Source organism: Diceros bicornis, chromosome 23 (genome assembly GCF_020826845.1).
Source record: "Diceros bicornis minor isolate mBicDic1 chromosome 23, mDicBic1.mat.cur, whole genome shotgun sequence".
Taxonomy (NCBI): Eukaryota; Metazoa; Chordata; class Mammalia; order Perissodactyla; family Rhinocerotidae; genus Diceros; species Diceros bicornis.
In genome coordinates, this window is record NC_080762.1 from 48,432,866 (window position 1) to 48,456,691 (window position 23,826).

The 23,826-nt window shown below is 34.5% G+C and overlaps 1 protein-coding gene across 1 annotated transcript in view; it reads left to right on the forward strand.

The window, feature by feature from the left end:
* The window catches only part of ME1 (malic enzyme 1), a 190,461-nt gene that overhangs the window by 148,606 nt on the left and 18,029 nt on the right, over positions 1-23,826 (forward strand). The window contains exons 8-9 of the mRNA XM_058566694.1: positions 8,315-8,412; positions 10,179-10,292. Of these exons, the coding sequence (XP_058422677.1) occupies positions 8,315-8,412; positions 10,179-10,292 (212 nt within the window). The remainder of the gene's footprint in view (positions 1-8,314; positions 8,413-10,178; positions 10,293-23,826) is intronic.

The following is a 23,826-nucleotide window of genomic DNA, read 5'->3' on the forward strand; positions in this document are numbered from 1 at the left end:
GAATTAATAGGCATCAGAATTCAGTTTAAGGAAAAGAATGCTAAATCCAAATCATCAAACAAAATGAGCAGTTAGGAATTAGGGTCAGAATTCCTATCAACTAAGGCCAAGAATTTAGAGGTCAAGACCTGAGCTGCATCAGAATTAAAAGTCAGGAGCACAGGAAATCTGAGGCAGATGCCACTCCAATACCAAGAGCCCTGCATGTGGAGTTGCGCTGAGGATCTACAGAATATTCCCTCCAGGAGATCACAGTGAAGACATTAAGTAACTAGTTTTTCACCCCAACTAATCTGTCGTGAAATTTAATCTGCACACTTTTAGTCTACCCTTTTTACACATAGGAGTGTAGAGTATTACTGCCTTAGCCAACAAAAAGATAGTTTTGAGAAAAACGGGTCTAATCTCTGACTAGAGAAAACTTTTGGCAAGTTATTGGGGTTCTGACTAGAAATGACCAAACCATTTTGTGCATTTCTCCATACCAAAATAGTGTCCTTAGTAACACATTTTCCCCATATGTTTCTATTTTACCTTTTTAACCTTATGTTTTACCATTTTGCCCACAGATGTTATACTTTCCCTACTGTGGGTATAGAAATTGCATTCCAGTGCCAACAAAAATAAATATGTAACTATTACAGCGTTACCCTGTAAATAAATGTTTTTACACAGGACCCTTGGGGGAACTTTTTCTTTTTTTTAACAGATGTGTTATTTAAAGATATTATTTTATAAAAAGTATTTGATTTTAAAAAATACTTAAAATTCTATTATATTAATGATCTAAAATAATCTTAAATGATAAAGATTTTGGTTCAAAATTTATTTAGACCTTAAAGCATTCTAATTATAAATTACTTTTAACTGGAAAAATATGCGAGTTAAATCTTTTAAGAAATTGGACATTTAATTATATAGTCTGGAACCCATCAGAATTTGGCAAATTCAGATCAAAGGAATAAGGTCTCATCCTCTGGTCATTTAAAAATAGCTACAAAAGGAGATTTTTCTTCTCCTAATGACCTCTCTGGAATGGCTATTCTCTAACGTGACATTCTAAATGTTTTACATAGAAATTTTAGCCATAATAAACTAGTTTGATTGTTAGGATTTTAAAAAATAAGTTAAATGTAGCCTAATCTTATATTAAATGCTTTGATAATTGAAAAGATCAAAATCAGACATGGTAGAACAGACATTTCACAAAAGAAGAAATACCGTTGGTCAGAAAACAGGTTTTGAATTTTAACCACACTACTGTGTTTTAAAAAGCATATTAAACAGCAAATGAGAAACTGGTTTTCCCTATCAAGCTGGCAAAGATTTTTATTATAATCCCAACTGTTAATGATGCTTTAAGAAAATGAGCACTTTCATAGGTTGATGGTGGAAATATAAATTGGTACAACTCTTGGAGAGCCAATATGTCAAAAACCTGAAAAACATTCAGTTCTTTAATTCAATAATTCTATTTTTAGAAATTTATCCTGAGCAAATAAAGGTGTGCCAAACAAATGTAGAAGGATATTTATTTTAAATATTTATTTATTTTTTAAATTAAGATATAATTGGCATATAACATTGTATTAGTTTTATGTGTATAACATAATGATTTGATATATGTATATATTGCAAAATGATCACCATAATAACTCTAGTTAATATCCATCACCACACATAGTTACAAGTTTTTTGTTTTATGATAAGAACTTTTAGATTTATTCTCTTACCAGCTTTCAAATATACTATACAATATTGTTAACTATAGTCACCATGCTGTACATTACATCCCCAAGACTTATTTATCTTACAACTGGAAGTTTATACCTTTTGACTGCCTTCGTCTGTTTTGCCTACACCCCACCTCTCTCCTCTGGCAGCCACCAATCTGTTCTCTGTATCTATGAGTTCGATTTTTTGTTTTTGTTTTAGATTCCACATATAAGTGAGATCATACAGTATTTGTTTTTCTCTGTTTGATTTATTTCACTTAGCATAATGCCCTCAAGGTCCATCCCTATTGTTACAAATGGTAGGATTTCCTTCTTTTTTATGTCTGAATAATATTCCATTGTTGTATTGTATACAATTGTGTATACATTGTGTGTGTGTATATATGCCACATTTTTTTATCCATTCATCTGTCGATTGACACTTAGGTTATTTCCATGTCTTGGCAGTTGTAAATAATGCTGCAGTGAACGTGGGGGTGCAGATATCTTTTTGAATTAGTGATTTCATTTCCTTTGGATAAATACCTAGAAGTAGAATTGCTGGATCATATGGTAGTTCTATTTTTAATTTTTTGAGAAACCACCATACTGTTTTTCATAATGGCTGCACCAATTTACATTCCCACCAGCAGTGCACGTGGGTTCCCTTTTCTCCACATCCTCCCCAACACTTGTTATTTCTTATCTTTTTGATCATAGTCATTCTAACAGATGTTAGGTGTGGTTTTGATTTGCATTTCCCTGATGGTTAGTGATGTTGAACATCTTTTATGTACCTCTTGGCAATTTGTATATCTTCTTTGGAAAACTGTCTGCTCAGATAAAGATATTTATTGTAATGTTATTTTTAATTGCAAAAAATCAGAAGCCCTTTAAATATTCAAAAATAGAGGTTTGGTTAAATAAACTGTCACATATCCATACTATGGAATATTATAACTATAAGAAATATTTTCGAATATATTATTGACATGGTAAGATAGTCACAAGATATTTTAAGTGATAAAATGTATGTTAAAATAGTAAGCATGGCATGAGATTTTTTCTGAATTAAAATTTCCTTGAATTTCCATATATCAGATATAGGAAAAATTTGTAAAAATATACATCAGAATGTTGAAAGTGAGATTATAGGTGATTTTTTTTAAGTCTTTACCTGGATTTTAACGTTTCATGCATTTGCTACAACAGGCGTGTATTTATGATGAAAATTTTCAAGTGTAAAAAGACATGGCACACTGAGTTGTTGAGCCATACCACAAGAATACCTAGAGTGTAATCTTTCATTACCAAGATTACTTAATACCAAAAGCCTTTTGCTTCTATTAGTATTCTTTTCAAAGTGATATTGTTGTTAGTTTATGTTGTAATTTGGTATTTGCTGTCATCCCTTGTAAGTGGCATTCTTCATCACGTCACCACTTATTTGACACCACTTCTGTGACAAAATATTAGATATAACTGTAGAACACAGATAAGTTATACAGAGAAAAAAAGAAAGCAGTATTCTGACTATACTCACTCTTTCCTCTTACTTGTAGATTTTTCTAAGTTAATAATCCCTTGATTTAACATAATTAATATTCCAAAGCACTTTGTTATATATGTAGATTCCATAATTGCTATTCCAGTGCATTCCAGATGTCTTTATACTAAAATGCAAGAAACTATAGACTATTTTGTTATATTAGAATTTGTTTCATCAAATATTTATTGGAAAAAGCAACACATGAAATAGAATGCAGGAATATTTTGTTAAATATTCTTATTACAAAAGAATCTAATCTAAGAATTTTTTAAACATTGCTTTGCTGTACAAATAATGAAACCCTACCAGTTGGGAAAAGCTCATCGGAGTTAGAAGAAAGCTTCTTTTCCTGTGTCTTCAACCTCTCTCTCTTTCCTGCCCTCTTCCCATTAGCCTACAACCACGTTTCAATTGCTTTAATTCTTAAAACAATTGCCTCCATCCTACATTCTTCCCTCCAGCAGCCCTTGTCATTCTTCCGTTACGAATATAAAAATAAAATATTTTCATCAGCCCTGTTTCCCCTCCCACCCCATCTCCACCTCCACTTCATTCTTTCTTTTCTTATCTAAGCTTTTCCAAGGAGTACTCCACACCTGCTCTCTCCGTACTTCATCTTTTATTTATTCCTCAGCACACTGCCCTCCAGCTTCAGCCCTAACATGTATAACTAAGACAGCTCTCTGAAAGGTCACCAGTAATGTAACTGCCGGATCCATTAGTTATTTTTCATTTCCTTTCTCAATTGACCTATCTTCTCTGTCACTACTTCCTCCCTTTGTTTCCACGACACCATATACTTTCCTGCCTTCTCCTCCTTCTGTGACCATTTTTTCTCAGTCATCTTCCCTATATCATGTTCTTCTACCTTCTACTCCTCAAATGTCTATCTTCATTTGGGTTCTCTTCCTCACCCACTCAGTCTGAACAATGTTATCAATCCACATGACTTAAATACAACTACAGGTTTTCACATTCTAGATTTTGTCTCTGACCTAGATGTCTATGCTGAGTTCCAGAGCTGTGTATCTAACTACGTTGTTGACATTGCCCCTGAAAACATATAGACAAGAAGCACAAGCTCACAAAGCTCCAATTGAACTCGTATTTTCCTTGCAAACTTTTTCCTAGTTTGCAAACTTACAATTATTCGTGACTTTTTCCTCCCCGTTCTATGCATTTAATCACTAAGACCTATTGATTTTTCTCTCTTAAATATTTCCTCCCTCTCAAGTTACTTCTCTCTTGTATTGTTCACTATTCTCTCTCCTCAATGATTGCAGTGACCTCCTAATTTGTCTACATACTACCAGCCTGAAAACTCTCAAATCCATTCCCCTCAGTGCTCTCTGAATTTAGAATCTTTCAGCAACCATCTGTTACCAATAATACATTATAATTTATATATATTTATATATTATTAAATTATTATAGATATATAGTTACTATTAGTATGTAGTAGAAGGCCCTACACGATCTCATCCCAACACTTCTCTCGCCTCAGATCACTTTGCATTCTAATAAGTTGTGTTTGATTCAGCAACACTGTAATACCTACAGTTTCACATGTGCTCTATGTTCTCTCTCCTTTTACATCTTGAGAGGCTCAGTATTCAAATGGAGCTTGTATTCTGGGTCTTTATTGTAAGATGACTTGGGTGAACCATTTCTTTAAGGCATCTTCCTTGTCAGTCTGTGGTTCTTTTCTCTTACACTACTCAGATTCCGCAGAAAAGATTTTTCTAATCTCTCTCATGATATTAGCTTTCTGCCAGTATTCTTTGAGCCAAGTAGGAGAAGATTGGGGGTCTCCATATTGAGTATGTAAACTTTAATTTGATCTTCTTCTTTTCAAGTATGGCATCCTTGCACCCAATTATGCCTGGTATCTTATAGTCCAGAGACCATCTCTGGAAAATAAACCTCTAGTTTTTTCCTAAACCTCAAGAGTATGGGAGGGTCAGCCGTCTGCTAGAAAGAGAGAGAAATGGATCTGGGTTCTAACCACTTCTTAACAGATTTTTGAACAGCCTCCTGTTTTTTAGCCTCTTCTTCATCCCCTCTTCCAGAGGTACTTGGTGCCTCCTATGCCCAGGCCTTTTGCTATATCAGTCTGATTGCCTCTTGGCATTCCCTGTGGCTGGCCAACAGTTCAGCTTTCTCGACTCTAGTAAGTCAGTTGCCATTTGCCCGTCTGCCTTCCAGCTTCTAAAATTTTGTTGCTATCCTCTTCTCCTGATCTCTTTGATTTTTTAAAAATCTCCTTTCTGTTGTTTTAGTAGAGTTTGTTGGGGGGAGGGAAAACTAAATTATATGTTCAATCCCTCATTTTTATAACAGTCATCCCTGCCTCCATGTCTTTGCACATGGTTTTTCTGCATAGTATTTCATGCCATCTCAGGTCCTGGACCTTTCACATCAATCCTTTCATACCATGCTCAGGTCCTGTGTACTCTAAATGCCTTGGCCCTTGCCTAAACATGTTTATTCCTCCTCTCCCCTCTCCCTGCCTCTAGTTCTTGTACTTTACCTGATCGAGTTATTTAGTAGCACGTGAGGATTATAATTATTTGATTACATGTTAGTCTCCTTTACTAGTTATATATAGTGATTCTAATCAGATTTAACAAATTGTTGCATTAGTAGAGGTAATTATTTGATAAGAGAAGACTGATATTTAATAACCCTAGCAAAAACACAGCATAACTGGTGACTTCTTTTAATGTTAAAGTCGTATTATACACAAATACAAGCAGAAGTTTCTAAAATTTTAAGAAGATTGAATCTCTTTAGTATCTTGCTAACAATGTTAAATATTAAGTACTCTTTAAAAGTGATAGTACCAAGATAAACTTCAGTCTTTGTCTGATTTACTGAAAGTTTAGTTTTCTATCTCAAAACAAAAGTTATTTTGGAATAATTTATTGCAAAAACTCACATTTTTATGAAAAATCAACTTATCACATTTGCTCCCTTGACTGCAATGAAATTTAAATCAAGATAGTACCAGGAGGTGGGACCAGGACATGGACAACAATCATGTTCGTGTTAACTTTCTGGTAGTGCTAAGATCTGTCTGATTTTATTAACTAATTCTATGAAGAAAAGTTTAGATGTTTCATTATGTCTATAGGAAATATTATAGAATATACATTTAAGTATAAGGCTCTGATATCCAGTGTCGATAGAGACTTATTTTGTCCTATTTGAGGTAATATGTCTGAACTTAAAACATTTTGAGTTTTAGTACAGAATGATCTAGCATAACCATGTAAAAATATCACTGCATTGGAGTTAGGTTCTTTTGGAATATTTTATTCTATCTGTCCTTAGGTACACTGTTCTATTTAAAATCAAAACAATATACAAATGCAGTATTGCTGATGATACTTCAACTTTGACTTTTCAACTGGTTAAATCTATGGTGCTCACAGTAGGATCTATTGTGACTCTTAAAATTACAGAGTCTCAGAGTAGGAAGGGAGCCAAACTTCTGGCCAACTTATTTCAAAAGAGCCTGAGATAGAGAGAGCTTGAGATACTATTCATGAATAACTACTTATCTAGTGGCTAGATATCTATACCTCTCTAATTAAAATTCTCTTTTCATGTATTTAACAACTCTTGTGCATCTTTCGTGATGTATGAGACAAATACCATTCTAATCCTGTCATGGTATCTTTCCTACATAGATCAGCCATATTTTTACATAGGCTTTCGTTTTAAATAATGTATGGAAGAATGGCCTTTGCATAATGTATGACTTAGCACAGTTCATAATTTGTTTCAGTGGTGGCTCAAAATTGCAAGCACTTTATTTTTGTGATACACATTGTGTTCCTAAATAAAAACATGCAGGAGACACACAGGTCTTTAATAATTATCATTTATTGTGATCTTATTTATGACTGTCAAGTTCTACAGGAAAGAAACAAACAACCCAAAGATTGAAAGGAACAAATATACTGGTGGTGAAATGTTTAATTTTCTTTGATACTTAGTATACATAACATTTCGTCATTGTGTCATTCATCAAACCTCTTCTAATCTGTTTGTTTTTTTTTCTAACCAAATAACGGTGTTTAAAGTTGAACTAGGCTTTACTGCCCAGCTGAGTGATCTCAGAACCATTATATGGAGAATGTTACTTTAGAGGAGCAATGTGTAGATGCCGCTGGAAAGTACTGCAAGGAGCTGAGAAGTTTTATTTCAGCCGTGAGCCATAAGGAAGTTGAGCTATGTAGTTATGTTCCAAGCAGAACTGCTCTGTGGTCTGTGAAAGCTTATATGGCAAAGAAATAAAATTAGAACTGGTGAGGTGTCTATGACTATGAAGCATGATGAGGAAAACTCAGTTATTATCCTAAATAAATTTTACATTAATTTTGTCCAGCACCTTTGTGATCCACCAATGATAATAATAGGTAGAAAGACAATTAAAAAATACAATAACATCAAATTTTAATTACTATTAACTGTTGATTTTTCAAGTCAAAAATTAAGACCTTAAATTCCAAATGTATCAGAAACATCATTACCACCACCACCATTATCAGCAAGCATTTACTATGTGCCTCCTTTGTGTAGAGGGGATCAGAATAGATTTCAGAGCCCCAAGAGTAATTAGGTGGAAGAATGTAATAGCACTTAGTACTCTTTAATCTCATACGGTACAACTGTTTTATAGATGAAGAAACTGATGTACAAAATAATTTCTCTAAATGCATTCTGGTAGTAAACAGTTGAGCTGGAATCCACATAAGAATCCAAACCCCATGCTCTTATTCATTGCATCACCAAATCAGGACACAGAATCCTCTCTTTGGAAAGTTTTCAAGGATAGTAGTAAATTGCCATCTTAACATTATTGATGTCAATAGCCTGAGAATTTCACCTCACGTGCAAGCATGGGATCTGACAACTGCAGTTTCCCTTTCTGTACCAGTTAACCTGTTGTGTGATGATTTCAAGATGTGAATAAAGATCTGGGGCTTAGAGTTTGGCAGGATCTGTCTGAGGGTGACTCAAGCTTATTTGTTACTTGTTTCAGGAACAGCATCTGTTGCAGTGGCCGGCATCCTTGCAGCTCTTCGAATAACCAAGAACACACTATCTGATCAAACAATACTGTTCCAAGGAGCTGGAGAGGTACCTGGCTATATAATACTTATATTCTCCTAGACTGATGAACATACATAATTCATTTCAATTTTTCATTAATTTGAATTTTGAGGTATTCCTTCAAATTTTTAGTATATTGCAACTGTAGGTTTTATTGAAATATTCCCAAGTTAAGTATTGAGGCATGTTAATTTTTCGTGGGAGACTTAGTATAGTGGTATAGAAATATTTTTCGCAGCTCTAAATTTGTAAGATTATCAGATGGCGTCATGGGTTTTTGTTACGCATATTTAAGGTGCCATGCAGGAATAAAAAAGTTTTCAATGTATGATTATATATAAAAGCCTTTAAGTATTTAAGCTAGTATAAGCTGTTATATCTGATACTAACTTTTAGTATCCTCCAGTGTCACATACAAAAGTTTTCTTAATTTGACTCACAATTCAATGTGCACATATATAACTATATACAAGTTTTTAAGAAAAAAATATTTTGAATTGGCAACTCATCAGGCATTATAACTGTTCACATGCAAAAGAACCAAAACATTTTAAATTGTTGGAAGGAAATGGTAGCAAGACAAAATTATGCTGTTTTATCTTTTTCTATAAGTTAATCATTTGAAAGAAGAAAACTAGACTCCCATGATAATAATTCACCCCCAAAATAGAAATTAAAATGTCATTTGAGTTTGAGCTTCCTGTGAGAAAACTGCCAAAATCTGTTTAGAATTATAGAATATTATAAATAGAGACATACTTTGTGGCTATATATATTTTAAGAAGCTTTAAATTTTCAAATGTAATATGACTATGAATAAATGTATTACACTGGTAGAAATTGTATATATTGTGTTGGTTTTGATTTTACTTGTTCTTAAAATAAAATAAAATACACGAAGCTAGAATTTAAATGCCAAGATATAAACATGTGAAAGTATTCAGAATGTAAATCACAAATTCATTTTCACATTGAAATAAAAAACAAGGCTAAATTACAGCTTATTGAAATTTGAGTTTTTTATTTCTGTGGATTGTTACATGCTGAACTTAATTTTGGTAAACATCTTATTTGAATTTCCAAACAGTTTTGATGAGTGGCACAGGCCAGTTCCTGATCCTCAATCGGGCAGAGGTGTTCATGGTTGGATGATTTAAAACTGGCACTTGTTTCTCCCTGAAAAGTTTTGGAAATTTCACAGATTATCACAAAGTTTATCACATACTGAAGAGATTGATTCCTTTAATCTTGCAAAAAATTTCACAGTACTTTCTTTGTCCAAATTAAGAGAGTAGATAAATGCTTGGGAACACAGATTTCATGTGTTTCATTCTATTGCCTAATTGGTCAAGTTCCCATCCAAGTGACCAGGCTTCATTCTTCAAATTCAACTAAAGGAGCTTGAACTCAACAATAAACAATATAATCCAATAAGCAAGGTTGACCAGTTCATTATTTTAAGTTCAATATTTTCTTGTTGGAGAAAATCTTAATTGTATTGATGGGATTAAAGATACTGACAATCAAAGATATCACTGGTTTATCTGTGGGTAAATATCAAGCCACATAATGGTTCTGTTGTAATAGGAAGAGTAATTGTCATTTAGCTTAACCCAAATGTGACAAAAATACTTTGCTCCCAGTATAAATGAATGAATATAACTCTTTAGGTCAATAGACAGGGCTGTTTTGTACTTTCTTTAACAAAGACAAAGTGGGGTGAAATGTAACTCTTGATAAGATGTTAGGTGGAACAACTTTTAAAATTTTTGTTTTCATAACCTCTTTCTCAGGCTGCCTTAGGGATTGCACATCTGATTGTTATGGCCATGGAAAAAGAAGGTTTACCAAAGGAGAAAGCCATAAAAAAGATATGGTTGGTTGATTCAAAAGGATTAATAGTTAAGGTAAGAATTTGTCATTTTTTAACCAAAATAAAAATCAATATGCCATTCCGGATGCCCGTCTCAATGACTACTGCTATTTCCACTCACCCGACCCCCAACACTGTGTTAAAAGAGTAGCCATTATACATGAATGGCCATGTCATTACAGTAACAATGATGCTCTTTGGAATAAAGAAGACTATGGCTCAGCGATAGAATCCATCTGTGATGGGAGTAGGCTCCGTGCAACTCTATAGCTTGTCAGTTCACTTGAATTAGTTTAGTTTCCAAGTGAGGCAATTTGATACTGAAACAGATGAAACCCCTAGGTTTGGCTCCTTTTATTAAGGGCTATCTGTCAAATTGTACACTAGCAGGAAAGAAAGGAGGAAAAAAGATGAAATAGCTACTCTCTTATCTGCTAACTTTCTCTCAACCAAATTCTTGAGAGTTTGAATGGGAATTCCTGAGAAGGGCTTTAATAAATGGGCTGTTCAGTGTTAACTTACTTGAGCTTATTTCCCCAGCTTTAGTAGAGATAATAGTACCTACTTCATAGGGTTCTTGTGAGAACTAAATAAGACAAGGTAGGTGACCATGTTGCTACACAGTTATAAGGCGTTATTACTTATACCATCCGTGCACATCAGTCTTTCTTCCTTAAACTGCTAGAAAAAATACATGTAAATCCTCTTTCTACACGAAGATTTTAAAATCTTTTTAAATTTTAAATTTGTTTTAAAAATAACCAGTAATAAGCAGTGAAAAAAATAACTAGTGATAAGCAGAAATTTAATACAGAAACAAATGTGAATGTGTACAAACTTTCTGGAAAACTGTTTTATATGTATCCAGAGCTTCAGAAATTTATGCTTCTGATACGTTAGTTTCCATTCTAAGACTCTATCCTATAGAGATAGAGATGTGTACAATGTTTTATGTTTGAGGATATTATCACAGCATTATTTACAACAGTGATATGTTTTATCATACATTAATTATAATAGTGATATGTTATACTTACCTAATAAAGGATAATTGTGTATTAAATTATAGGATAGCCACATGAGTATAATATACAGGCTTAAAGTTGTTTTCAAAGAACTATAAATAAGGATTAATAATTAAATAAGGATTAATAATTAAATGATTAATAATATAGGATTAATTATTAAGGATTAATAATATAATGGATTAATAATAATTAAAGGATTAATAATATAATGTTAGATGAAAAAAGGAAAACACCATATTATATGTAATTAGTTTTTTAAAAAATTGAGTTGCATATCAAACTCATAGAAGGAAATGCATAGAAGGAAATGCATCAAATACATATTACTTTAAAACTTATATTATCTTTATTGCCTTTCTGTATATTCCAAATTCTCCTTAGTAATTGTGTTCCTTTAGAGAGAGAAAAATATATCTTAAAATTAAGATAGACAAATTTTGCCTTAAATGAAGAAAAACTATATACATAACTTTTTGTAGCAAATGAGTATCTATAATACAGTGAAACAGGACAGCAAGTACTTTTACAACATCTCCTGAGAACTAAATAATAATCATTTTATTAACTTGCAATGTAATTGTTTGTAATATATTAAAAAACATAATGTTTAAAATTTCTTAAGAATTGCTATTGCTTTGAAGAATCAGCATAACCATAAAAAGTTGTATACTGTGGCCACACGATGTATATTGTGGTTCTGAAATAAGAACATTTCCTGAATGAAATTGCCTATGGATCAGGCATTGTACTAGACTCTGGGGACACAATAAGGCCCTTGATCTCAGGAGACTCACAGCCTAGTGGGAAAAACTCAAACAAGCCAAGAGTTACAATTCTACATGAAAATGCTATAGAAACATGTCCTTGGTGCCAGGGGCACATGGAGATGATGCTCCCAACTGCACTAAAGAGAATACTGGGAATGCTGAGGAAGGTTCCGAGACAAGACATCTCTTTAGCTGAGTTTTAAAGGAAGAGTTAGGAGTTTATCTGGAGTCTCCATAGATATCTTAAACTTCTTATATTCAGAACTCAAACTAGGAAAGTAGAATGGCAAGTTCACTGTGAGATCTTGATTGGAGCTAAGGATCATGTCTTTCCTTTCTTTATATCTTCAAAGCCCTACATAGCTAGTACATAACTGACAATAAATTTTTTGTTAATAAATGAATTAACTAGTGAATGGCCTTTCAGGCAGAAGAACAGCATTTGCAAAAGAAAACATTTTGGTATAGGAGACATTTAAGGATTAGGTTTGAAAGGAAGCAGATGACAGGCGACCAAGGCTCTTCTAATTCCTGAAAATGAGCAACTGAAGAAACTTCCGCAGAGGAGGTTTGCCTCTTGTCACTCTGATGACCTTGTGGAGGATGATTGAAATGAGATGAAACTGAGAGAAGGAAATAGTTACAAAGCCGTTGCAGTAAGACAGGTGAAATTAGTTGGGCCTGAGATAAAGCAGTGACTATGGGAGTGAGTGAAAGAATTTTGATTCACTAGGTATTTAGGAAATAGGACTGGCACACTTAGTAACCAAGTAAATATGGAGAAGGAGTAGGGTAGAGTAGAGGAAGGAATCTATCAAGACTCCTTGGGTGTCTAGATAAGTGATACGGCCACTCATGTAGAAAAGGAATAAAGAATATCCAGTTTAAGGGCAAGATAATGAGATTGGTTTTGGACATGATAGCAAGTTTAAGGTGCCAGTGGAGACCTCAGATAGAGATGTCCCCTTGGCAATTGGAGACGCAAGACTGATGCTCAGGATAAGGGTCTGAGCTCCTGGAGGTAGAGGCTTGGGGTCATCAACATGTAAATAGTTGGAACCATGGAAAAAGCTACACAAATTGTGCTGTACTTAGGGGTGTAATATATTCAAGAATCCAAGATGGTGCAGGTCTATGATTGTGGTTTTCTTTTGTGATTTCTAATGACATTTTTATGTGAAATCTTCATACAAAATATAGATTTCAGCATCTCGAATTATGTTAACATAGACTTACTGAACTGAGACTCCAAATTCCATGGATTACAATACTTGGAATAACTGTGAAGCTGTTCCCGAGACCTCATCAGTCACTCTCACTGCATGTCTTTTCCTTGCCAAGATACAGAACTGCGTGCGTTCTGCTTGCCAAGATAAAGTTACGTTTTGAAAGGTTGTTATATATTTAATAGCTTGTGTACTATTTAATGTAAAAGAAACGTATGAAGCTTCTATTAACCACTTTTTCTTTCTTTGACTTTAAAAAGTCAAAATTATTGTTGATTTTTGTTGCAGAACTAATAAATCTTAGAATGACTAGTAAATTAGTATAATCTTGATTTCAATTTTACATGATTTTTTTGTATTCATTATCCTTTATTCTTAGTACTTTTAAACCTCTCCTGAGAACCAATAATAATCATTTTTAATTTTATTAACTTGTAATTGTTTACAGTATCTAAAAAATATCATAAAGTGTTAAATAAAAATTTTGTTAGTCAAACTCCTTCACTCTTTAAAGACGTAAAACCAAAAAAACTAAAAAGTAAACCATGAGATGAGCTCATTTATGGAGTTATATCATCATCGGAATAGATAATTATTATTCTAACGTGTTTTCTATTTCAACATCACATCTGTAGCATTTTCCATCATTTACCTTATATCCATATGTGCAATAGAATGAGTTCATGCTATAAATATCAATATTTTAAATAATTCATCAATATCAGTAAGACTGAAATTATTTGGTCACGGATAAAACTCAAATATCTTAGTTTAGTATTTTATAGCAAGAAACAATTGACATATCTAGTTAGCCAACTAATATTAACACATTTTAATATAAATAAGCCAATACTTGGTTTAAAAGAAATCCTTCCAAAATAAAAATTAGAAGGAAAATAAATACAGTAAAGAAGGAATGAAAAAGGCGCGTTGCTGGTATGACTGGTATTTGCATTTCACAATGATAATCTGAAGCATTTTCAAGGAGGACAAGAAGCCACAGAACAAACCAATCCAGACTTAATCTTAAATAAATCTTAATCCTTAAATAAATGCATGTTGGTTTTCACTAATAAACCAAATTAATGCTAAAACAGAAAACTCAAAGTAAAAAGTAGAGTATTAATAGACATTATGAAGGATAGACATCATCTAGCCCAGAATAAGAGTACAGAATTTTGTTTTGATTTTAGTGTTATTTTGTTCTGTTTTAAATAGTTCTGTTTTCAATTATTTTAATCATTATTTTCTTTTTTTTTGCTTTGTGGTTAAATGTTTTTGGTTCCTGTACAAAGAGATAGTGACTGCAGGTATTTTGTATGCTGTAAGAATACTTTGACAATACAGTTATTTCCTTCCTGAGAGCTTAGCTTTTAGGTCTAGGACTTGAAACTCCGTGCTGTATAGAAAAGGTTTTCCTTTCCTCCAGACTTTATCAGAATTTCAGCCGGTGATACTATCACCACCTTGAATGATAGTTAATACCTTTCAAACACTGTGGTTTAAACAAAAATTCTAACTCCTGAGAGACTTTGAAGCTTGGTGAAAAGTATCTGGCTTGATTTTTTTCTCCCTCTTTTCCATTATGATCAATGTATATGTATGTATTAAAAAGAACAGAATCATTTAGACAGTCAGAAAATTACAGATACTGATTTTTAGCAATACAAAATTAAATGTTGATGGAGTTAACCACCTATTATCTTAAATTATGACCATTCTGCACCCCTTGTTATTCTCAACATGGAAAATACTTTTGTCACATCATTTATCTTCTTTTAATCTGCCCTGAGATGAAAAAATGTAGCTCTGGCTCTCTAAGAAGTGCACACACCGGCATTGCGAGTATTGCAGTGAAGTGTCGCTGACACTGTGCCAGGAAGGCCCTGTCTACAGATCCAAAGAGGGGCCAGATTCAGCTCTGATGAACTGATGACTTGACAACAAAAACAGGCCAGTAAATGGGCAGGTTGTCTGAGCAGGCATGGATTCAGGGTAGGCACTTGTGGAAAAGTTCTTCTAGTGCTTGTGTGTAGAAAGGAATACATATTTATCAGTGGCAATCTATCATTAACTTTTTATACCTATTCTGAGTCATGGAATGCTAGCCAAAATCTTGCCAATCTTTGCCACCTATCCTCCCCACCCCTACCAGAACACATGTGCTTTTTGAAAAAGGTAGTAATTCAGTATGGTTGTATCTTCTATCCTGTACAGCACAAAATAAGGAGGGAGGGGAGATTAAAGAAATAATAACATTCAAAAGAAATTCCCAGCTGTCCGTAACACATTTGGTGTAATTAGAGATTCTCAAGAAAAAACAAAACACCATAGAATTTGGGATTTCTGAGAAAAGAAGTGTCCACATGCACTTTGCCAAAAAAAAGGCAAAAAGCATTTCAGCAAGGGATCCTGAAAAGGAAGAATGAAGGGGAAAGAAATCTTCTATATCCATATCCAACTGAGGTGATTGGCATAAAGAATATGGATTCCAAATTAGATTTTGAAAAAAGGAAAAAAATGAGCCATTGGTACAGAAAAGAGAAGCCCAAAGGTAAAGGCAGTTGCCTTAATATTGCCAGATCTAGAGAAGGTCACATTCCAATAGTTTTTAAATCTAAACCAGACCATCGCATCAGCTTTAAAAATGGTATAGAAAATACTTGGGAGACCTTTGTGTTTGTCTTTTGATTCTTCTGTTTTTGACAAGTGCAGCCCTTCAGCAATGCTAGTATTACCATTTCGTGATTCCTGGCCTTCTTTCAGTATTCTCTCAGCATTCCTAAGTCACCACCAAGAAATCAAGCCTTTGGGGGTGAGACTGGGTAATTTATGTTTCTTACTAGATGGATGTCTTCTGGCCAAGTTCTGGCTTCAGTGGCTGGGAGCTGCCAGTGCTGTTACTATGATTAATAAAGTAAGATGTTCATGATAAAAGCATACATCTTTTCCTTTCATGCAATGTTTATCTCTCTTCTTTATGATTTGCTTCTCATTCCAGGAAACTCAGGAGGTTTAAACCACATTAAATATTTTTCATTATATCTTAGGTTGTCAGCCAAAAAAGCAGTATTAGAAACCTGTGATTGCTAACTTACATTATTCTGTAGCTTTCCTTCTTTAAAACTCATCATTTTATACTTTTTTTAAAACATACAATATTCCTCTTTAAAATGCATCTGGTAGAGATCTGATAAATCCTTTAGTGCAGTGATTCTCCAAACTGGCTAATCATGCTAATCACCTGGGAAGCTTTAGAAAAAAGTACACACAGACCTCATCCTGGAATTGACTTAGAATATCGGAATCTGTTTTTCCTCAGGTGAGTCTGGTATTCAGTTAGCTTTGCAAAGCACAGATCTGGTTCGTTTTCATCAGCACTGTCATCATCACCAATCCAAACCATTTTTGAGGTGGAGATACCAACATCCATGGAAGTATCAAAGGAGTTGCCCAAGGTCATGAGTGAATGGAAGGGCCTAAGGACTCTGCTATCCTGAGCCTTAGTCCTATGTTCTAGTTCCAACATTTGTAGATGGCATTTTCTGTGTCTAACTGGGGAGCTTTTCTTTACTTTTCTGAATATCATTAAAAATTTTCAGATGTAACATAAATTTATTTGCTGTTAGCTATTAGAATGCATTCTGCTATTAGTTATTTATTCATATCCCTAGCCAACAAAATTTATCACAAACTAATGATATATTGACAACAGTCAGTTATGAGGACAACATGATACAAATCATTTTAAAGCTTTAAAATTTACTGTTTTGGATAATCTGGGACACTGCACTCAGGAAAATATTTTGAATCATTGAATTAAGAAAATGGGGATTATGTCTGTCTCACTTTCAGATTATTCAACATCTTTTAAATTCATTTCACATTGTGGATGTGTAGGTCCACATTCAGTATCAATAGATTAGACCCTCCTCTCTTACTTACTTGCTACTCATAGCAGCAGTATAATTCATATTGTGCCAGGTTGAATTTGGTTATTTCACCTGCTAGTAAAATAATTTCTGAGACTTTTACTCTTATGCTAGTTTTATTTTCTCATGTGGGAGGCTATTTTTTGGCTTGGTAATCTAACGAAAATGAATAGATTTTCATTTTTATGGAAATCGTAGGCAAATTTATTTTAAACTATATACCAGACTCAGTTTGGGTATGTTTTCATTGTCATGTTGTTTGTCATAGTCGAATGGTCAAGAACTAGTTGTTTTCATAGACTGGGAACACCCGGATGCTTTCAGCAAGCCTTCACTGTGGGCTACTAATTCTTCTATTTCATGCCGTGGGCCATGCTGTTTTACCATGGATTGTGTGGCATCTTATTGTTTGGTGAGCCCAAGCATTTTTTAAAATAAACAAATCAGTGGCATATTTTCCTCTTAAGAAAATTTTTAGTATTTCTTATTCTTATGCTGTTAATAATCCTGAAAATCTTATATTTGTTCTTTTCTCTCACAATTCTCTTAGTGGGGTTTCTGCTTTCTATTTCAAAGTAAACCACAGGTAAAGATTAATTATAATATTTTACTGTTATTAAAGAAGAAAACATGATACTAGATTCATTAATCTAAGATCGAAAGCAAGGTCTAGAAAGTGTGGTAATTCCTTCACCATATTCAACATTGGTTATTCCTTTGATGGAGTAAGGTTTCAGTTCTGTGATATTTAAAGGGTGACAGGAGCATTTGAGAGTTCAGAGTCAAGCCACCTCATTGATTATTGAGAAGAAAGATGGGTTCAATTAGAACAGATTAAAAGCGTTGGGGTTCCTCACCTGGGAAAGGAGACGTGATTCAGGATCTGTTTTCAAATATACTAAAGATTATTTAAGGGCAATGGTACTAAGTTGAACAAAAAAAAATTGTTTAAATTGCAGTAAGCAGGAATTTGGTTGGAAATAAAAAAGTAGTTGTTTAAATATAGAAAAATGCTAGAATTTGCAGTAAGAATTGGATAGATACTTTTTCTTGGTTTTAATGGTTTGGTCACTGGCCTTCCTGGAAGATAAGGGCTTATTAAGGCAAAACCTCCTCCTGATTGCATTGTGCTATTTTCAGATATCTAAAATGAAAAGGCTACTAGTCTAAACCCATATATATTAGTTAGATTTTAGGTTAAGCTGCTGTACAAGGAGACTCAAAAACATGGTGACCTAAACAAGATAAAATTTATTTCTTTGTCATGTAACAGAGTAGAGGTAGGCAGACCAGAGACTCAGGCTGTGTCCACCATCCATCTCTGGGTGCAAAGAAGCTTTCCAGTTCTCACTGCCTCCCAGCTAGCTGGGGAGAGAGGGTGGGGAGTGAATTAGGGGAATGTGCCTCCTTCCTTTTTAAAGGTACTGCCCAGAAGTTGCATATATCTCTTCCACTCCATCCTTTTGGCCAGAAAGTAGTCTTAGTCTCATCTTACTCCAGGCTGCAAAGAGGCTAAGAAATACAGTCTCCACCTGGGTGCCCATGTGGTTGGCTAAAACTGGGAAATCTTATTATTAAAAAGGAGAGAATGAAAAAAAAGAAAAAAAAAAAGAGATTGTACACTTAAAATTTAACAGAGTAAATCTCATATTGTGTCTTTATCACAATAAAATAACTTTTTTTAGAAAAAGGAGAGAATGACTATCAAGGGACAATTAGAATTCTCTGCAATAGCATGGAAAAAGCTTTCAATATTTGGACATAAAAGTAATAAGATACTTAATAAATTTATTGAATTGTATTTGCATAATACGTTATACTTTGTAAGGTGAAAAACCAAAAAGACCAATAGGGAAACCCTGTTATTCATTTAGTCTTCTCTGAGAGAGATGCATTTTCTCAGCAGCCCTCAAGATTACATAACATTGCATTGAGAAGCTTTTAGCCAGTTTGGAGTAGGTGAATAATTATCCTGAGATCTTGTTTCTCTGTTAGAGAACCTGGCTCACATTAGGCAGGTTCTCTTCTCCGTAAAAACATCCTGAAGAGCAAATCCCTAAACCTTTGAAGAAGTAAGCATCGGGCTGAACTGTGAGGAAAGGTTCTTGTACTACAGATCTGCATTAGCAAGGGAGCTGCTGTTGCTGCTTGTTTGAGAATCAACGTCTCAGCCACAAATAGGAAAGCTGCCAAATATGGTAGCTGCCCCCACTATTACTTAGCACCCACCTGTTAGTGGTGAGCTAGACATTGGAGACTGCCACATCTGCCTGAAAACAAACGCCACCGCCACAACCTTCCAGGAGAGCCACCGCTTCATGACACTCGTTTCTCCTTCAGGGTCCTGTGAAGGTACTTCATCTTGGTGAGTGCTGTGTTTAAGGCAGAAACCCCAACTGCACGAGAGTCCTTTGGCCTCAAGTGTACAGGAAGTCATGGTAGAAGCCGTTTGAAATTCTGTGGTATTTGCCATACAGGGCCTCAGATAGATGTTAGTCTAGTTACTCACCTTTACACTTGCAATCTAGTTTATGCATTTCTGGGAAAGAGTAACAAGCCGAAACTATGTCATGTTTAGTTTAGCAGGAAGCTGAAAGTTATTATTCCCGGGAAATATGGCTCCCCAAGCCACAACTTTATTTAGTACCTGTCCTAGAAATTTCATTGTCGTGAGAATGAAAAGAGTCATGAATTTTAGCTTATACTACTTCCAGAAATAGTTCAGAAATAATTTGGTTAAATAAGGTAACTGTCAAATGGTTCCAAATTCTTATTCCTATCCGTGACCAGAATTTCTCTCATCTTCCTAATAATGCAAGACTATTTTTTGCCAAATAACTAAGCAAGAATAAGGGCATTGAGGTAGCAGATGGATTGCAAAAGCATTCTTTTCATCAAATCATTTCAGGGAAAGGAGCCTCTTATTCCTAAGCAACAGATAGGAACAAAATTGAGTAAAAAGAAATGGTGGAATATATAATCAAAATTAAACTCACCCTCTGTATCAGTCAGCTATTGCTGTGTTATCAGAAGCCACACAATCTCAGTGACATACAACAATGAGTATTTCTCACGTGCCTGTGGGTCAGATGATGTTGGCTGGGTGGCTTTAAGCTACAGGTTGGGTCCAGGTCGGCTTCACAAGGCTCTCATCCTCCGTGGACCAGCAGACAACCTGGGTCATGCACTTCTAAAGCAATGGCAAAGGCACGACAGAGCAAGCAGAAACACTGTTTCCTCTTAAGGCCTGAACTTGGAACTGGTGCACTCTCATTTCAGCCCACACTTTATTGACCAAAGCAAGCCACATGTTCAAATCCAAAGACAAGGGGTAGGAAGTATACCCTGCCTTTTTGTGAAAGGAACTGTGAAGTTACATTGCAAAGAACATTGATACAGGAAAGGGATGATGAGGAATTGGAGCTTAAATCAAAATGTGAATTATCAAAATATTTCAGGGGAATTCTGTGGCACACCAAATACCTCTGTTTTCTTGTTTGTGACTAATAAATTATCATTAAGGCTAGCCACTTTTTGCATGCTAGGATGATGCTTAATTAATCTCTGTGATTGAGATATGTAAATGAAATATATTTCCCAGCTGTGAGGATGGGGGCACCAGGTAGCCCCCCCGAATTTAGTGAGAATTATAAAGATTTCAGTATTGTCATAGATTTTTTATATTATTAAAAGGCAATTTTTAAAAATCTTATAAATGCAAAAGAACCGTTGAGAATATTTACTGTTTACTCACAAAATCAGTCTAGGTTTACATCAACTATTTGTTGTTAGATCTATGACTAATTCTAAAAAGGCTATAATAGATAGGTTTTGTTGAACAATTTGCTGCTTTCTGATAAAAGTAGAAAATGAATTTATATGATTGTTTTGACTAATTTTTTTCTTTAATAAACATGATGAACAAGAATATGGACTAACACTATTTAACCTAATATTACTAGAAACTACAATATTCTCTCCTGAATTGAATATGAAACAGTGAGCTTCAAATTTGATTTTGAATTAATAAGATTTTTTAAAATTGAGATATAATTGACATATAACATTATATTAATTTCAGATATACAACATAATGATTCGATATTTGTATATATTGCCAAATGATCACCACAATAACTAGTTAATATCTATCACCACACAGTTACAAAATATTTTTTCCTGTGATGAGAATTTTTAATATCTACTCTCTTAGCAACTTTCAAATATACAATACAGTATTATTAACTATAGTCACCATGCTGTACATTACATCCCTAGGACTTATTTATTTTATAACTGGAAGTTTGTACCTTTTGACCCCTTTCATCCATTTTGCTCAGTTCCCATCCCCTGCCTCCGGCAACTACCAGTCTGTTCTCTGTATCTGTGAGTTCAGTTTTTTGGTTTGTTTTTTAGATTTCACAAATAAGTGAGATCATGTGTTATATGTCTTTCTCTGTCAGATTTACTTCTCTTACCATAATACCCTCAAGGTCCATCCATGTTGTCACAAATAGCAATATTTCCTTCTTTTTTATGGCTGAATAATATTCATTGTATATATACATACCACAGTTTCGTTGTCTGTTTGTTCATTGATGGACACTTAAGTTGCTTCCATGTCTTGACTATTATAAATAATGCTGCAATGAACATGGGGGTGCATATATCTTTTCCAGTTAGTGTTAAATAAGATTATTTTTCACAGCATCTCAAATGTAGTATATTTTTTTTAGAGTGAAATATTTTTTTTAATTGAGGTCATAATAGTTTATAACATTGTGAAATTTCACTTGTACATTATCATTTGTCAGTCACCATATAAATGCACCCCTTCACCCCTTCTGCCCACCCCCCAAACCCCTTCCCTCTGGTAACCACCAAACTGTTAGAGTGGACTATTTTTTTTTTTCGTGAGGAAGATCAGCACTGAGCTAACATCTGATGCCAATCCTCCTCTTTTTTGCTGAGGAAGATTGGCCCTGAGCTAACATCTGTGCCCATCTTCCTCTGCTTTATATGGGACGCTGCCACAGCGTGGCTCTACATGTAGCGCATTGGTGCACGCCCAGGATCTGAACCGGTGAACCCCAGGCTGCTGCAGCAGAGCGTGCACACTTAACCACTTGTGCCACTGGGCCAGCCCCTAGAGTGAACTATTTTTGAACCTCATTTTTACTTGGAAGTTAATGCTATCAAATGTAGTATATTTTGATGTGCAAGGAAGAAAAGGTAAGATAATCTTTTAAAACCCAGAAATGGCTAATGGTGATTTCTGTTCTTAGGAAGCTGTTCTCTCTAATATGTATACTTTTGCCTTTTTGTTTCAAGTAGAAGAGCTCCTTTCAACATTTTTTTGTGAGGCAGGTCTGTGGTGATGAACTTTCTCAACTTTTGTTTGTCTTGGAAAGCCTTTATTTCTCCTTCATATCTGAAGGATAACTTTGCTAGATAGAGTATTCTTGGCTGACAGTTTTTATCTTTCTATTTTGAGTATGTCATTCCACTCTCTCCTGGCCTGTATAGTTTCTGCTGAGAAATCTACTGATGGCCTAGAGGGAGTTTCTTTGTAGGTTACTGTCTTTTTTTCCCTGGCTGCCTTTAAAAATCTTTTTCTGTCATTGACTTTTGACAGTTTTAATGTCATGTGTTTGGAAAAGGTCTTTTTATGTTGCGATAATTAGGTGTTCTTTTAGCTTTATGGACTTGTATATCTAATTCCTTTCCCAGGTTTGGAAATTCTCAGCTATTATTTCTTTAAATAAGTTTTCTGCTCCCTTCTTCCTCTCTTCTCTTACTGGGATACCCATTATCCTTATGTTACCTTTTTCTAATGGAGTCAAATGATTCTTATAGAGTTTTTTCATTTTTAAAAAAATTTTAGTTCTCCTCTTCTACCTAAATCATTTCTAGATTTCTGTCTTAAAGCTCACTAATTCTGTCTTCCATATGGTCTACTCTATGTTCATTGTTTTCTACTGTATTGTTCATCTAATTTATTGAGTTCTTCAGCTCCAGAATTTCTGTTTGATTCTTTTTTAGAGTTTCAATCTCTTTGGTAAAGTGTTCGTTCTGTTCATTAATTTTATTCCTGAGCTCATTGAACTGCATTTCTGAGTTTTCTTGTAGCTTGTTGAGTTTCTTCATGACAGCTATTTTGAATTCTCTATCAGTTAGATCACAATTTTTCTTGACTTCAAGTTTGGTTTCTGGAGTGTTGTGTTTTGTGTGTGTGTGCAATATCGTGTTACTGTGATTTTTCATGGTTCTGCCTGAGTTGGTCCTCTGCCAGTGGATTTGAAGTAAGGAACACCTTTCTTGTTTATGTACAGCTTTGTTTACTTTGATTCTAACAATTCAACAGGTTGTAAATTGGAGGCCTTTGTTTTGTTTTTCAGTAGGTGGCCATTATAGTGCAAGTTTTGGTTTCTTTGACCCAAGCTGCCTCTGGCTATATTTGAGAATTGGCACTTTCCGCCCTCCATCACCTCTGCCAGAGGTGTCACCAGTACCCTCCTCATCACTGCTTGTGCCTCTAGGGTCAATGGTGCCTTACTACTGCCGGTGTTGCTGAAGTTGCTGGTGTTGCCATTGGGGGCACTGGGATGGCGGGTG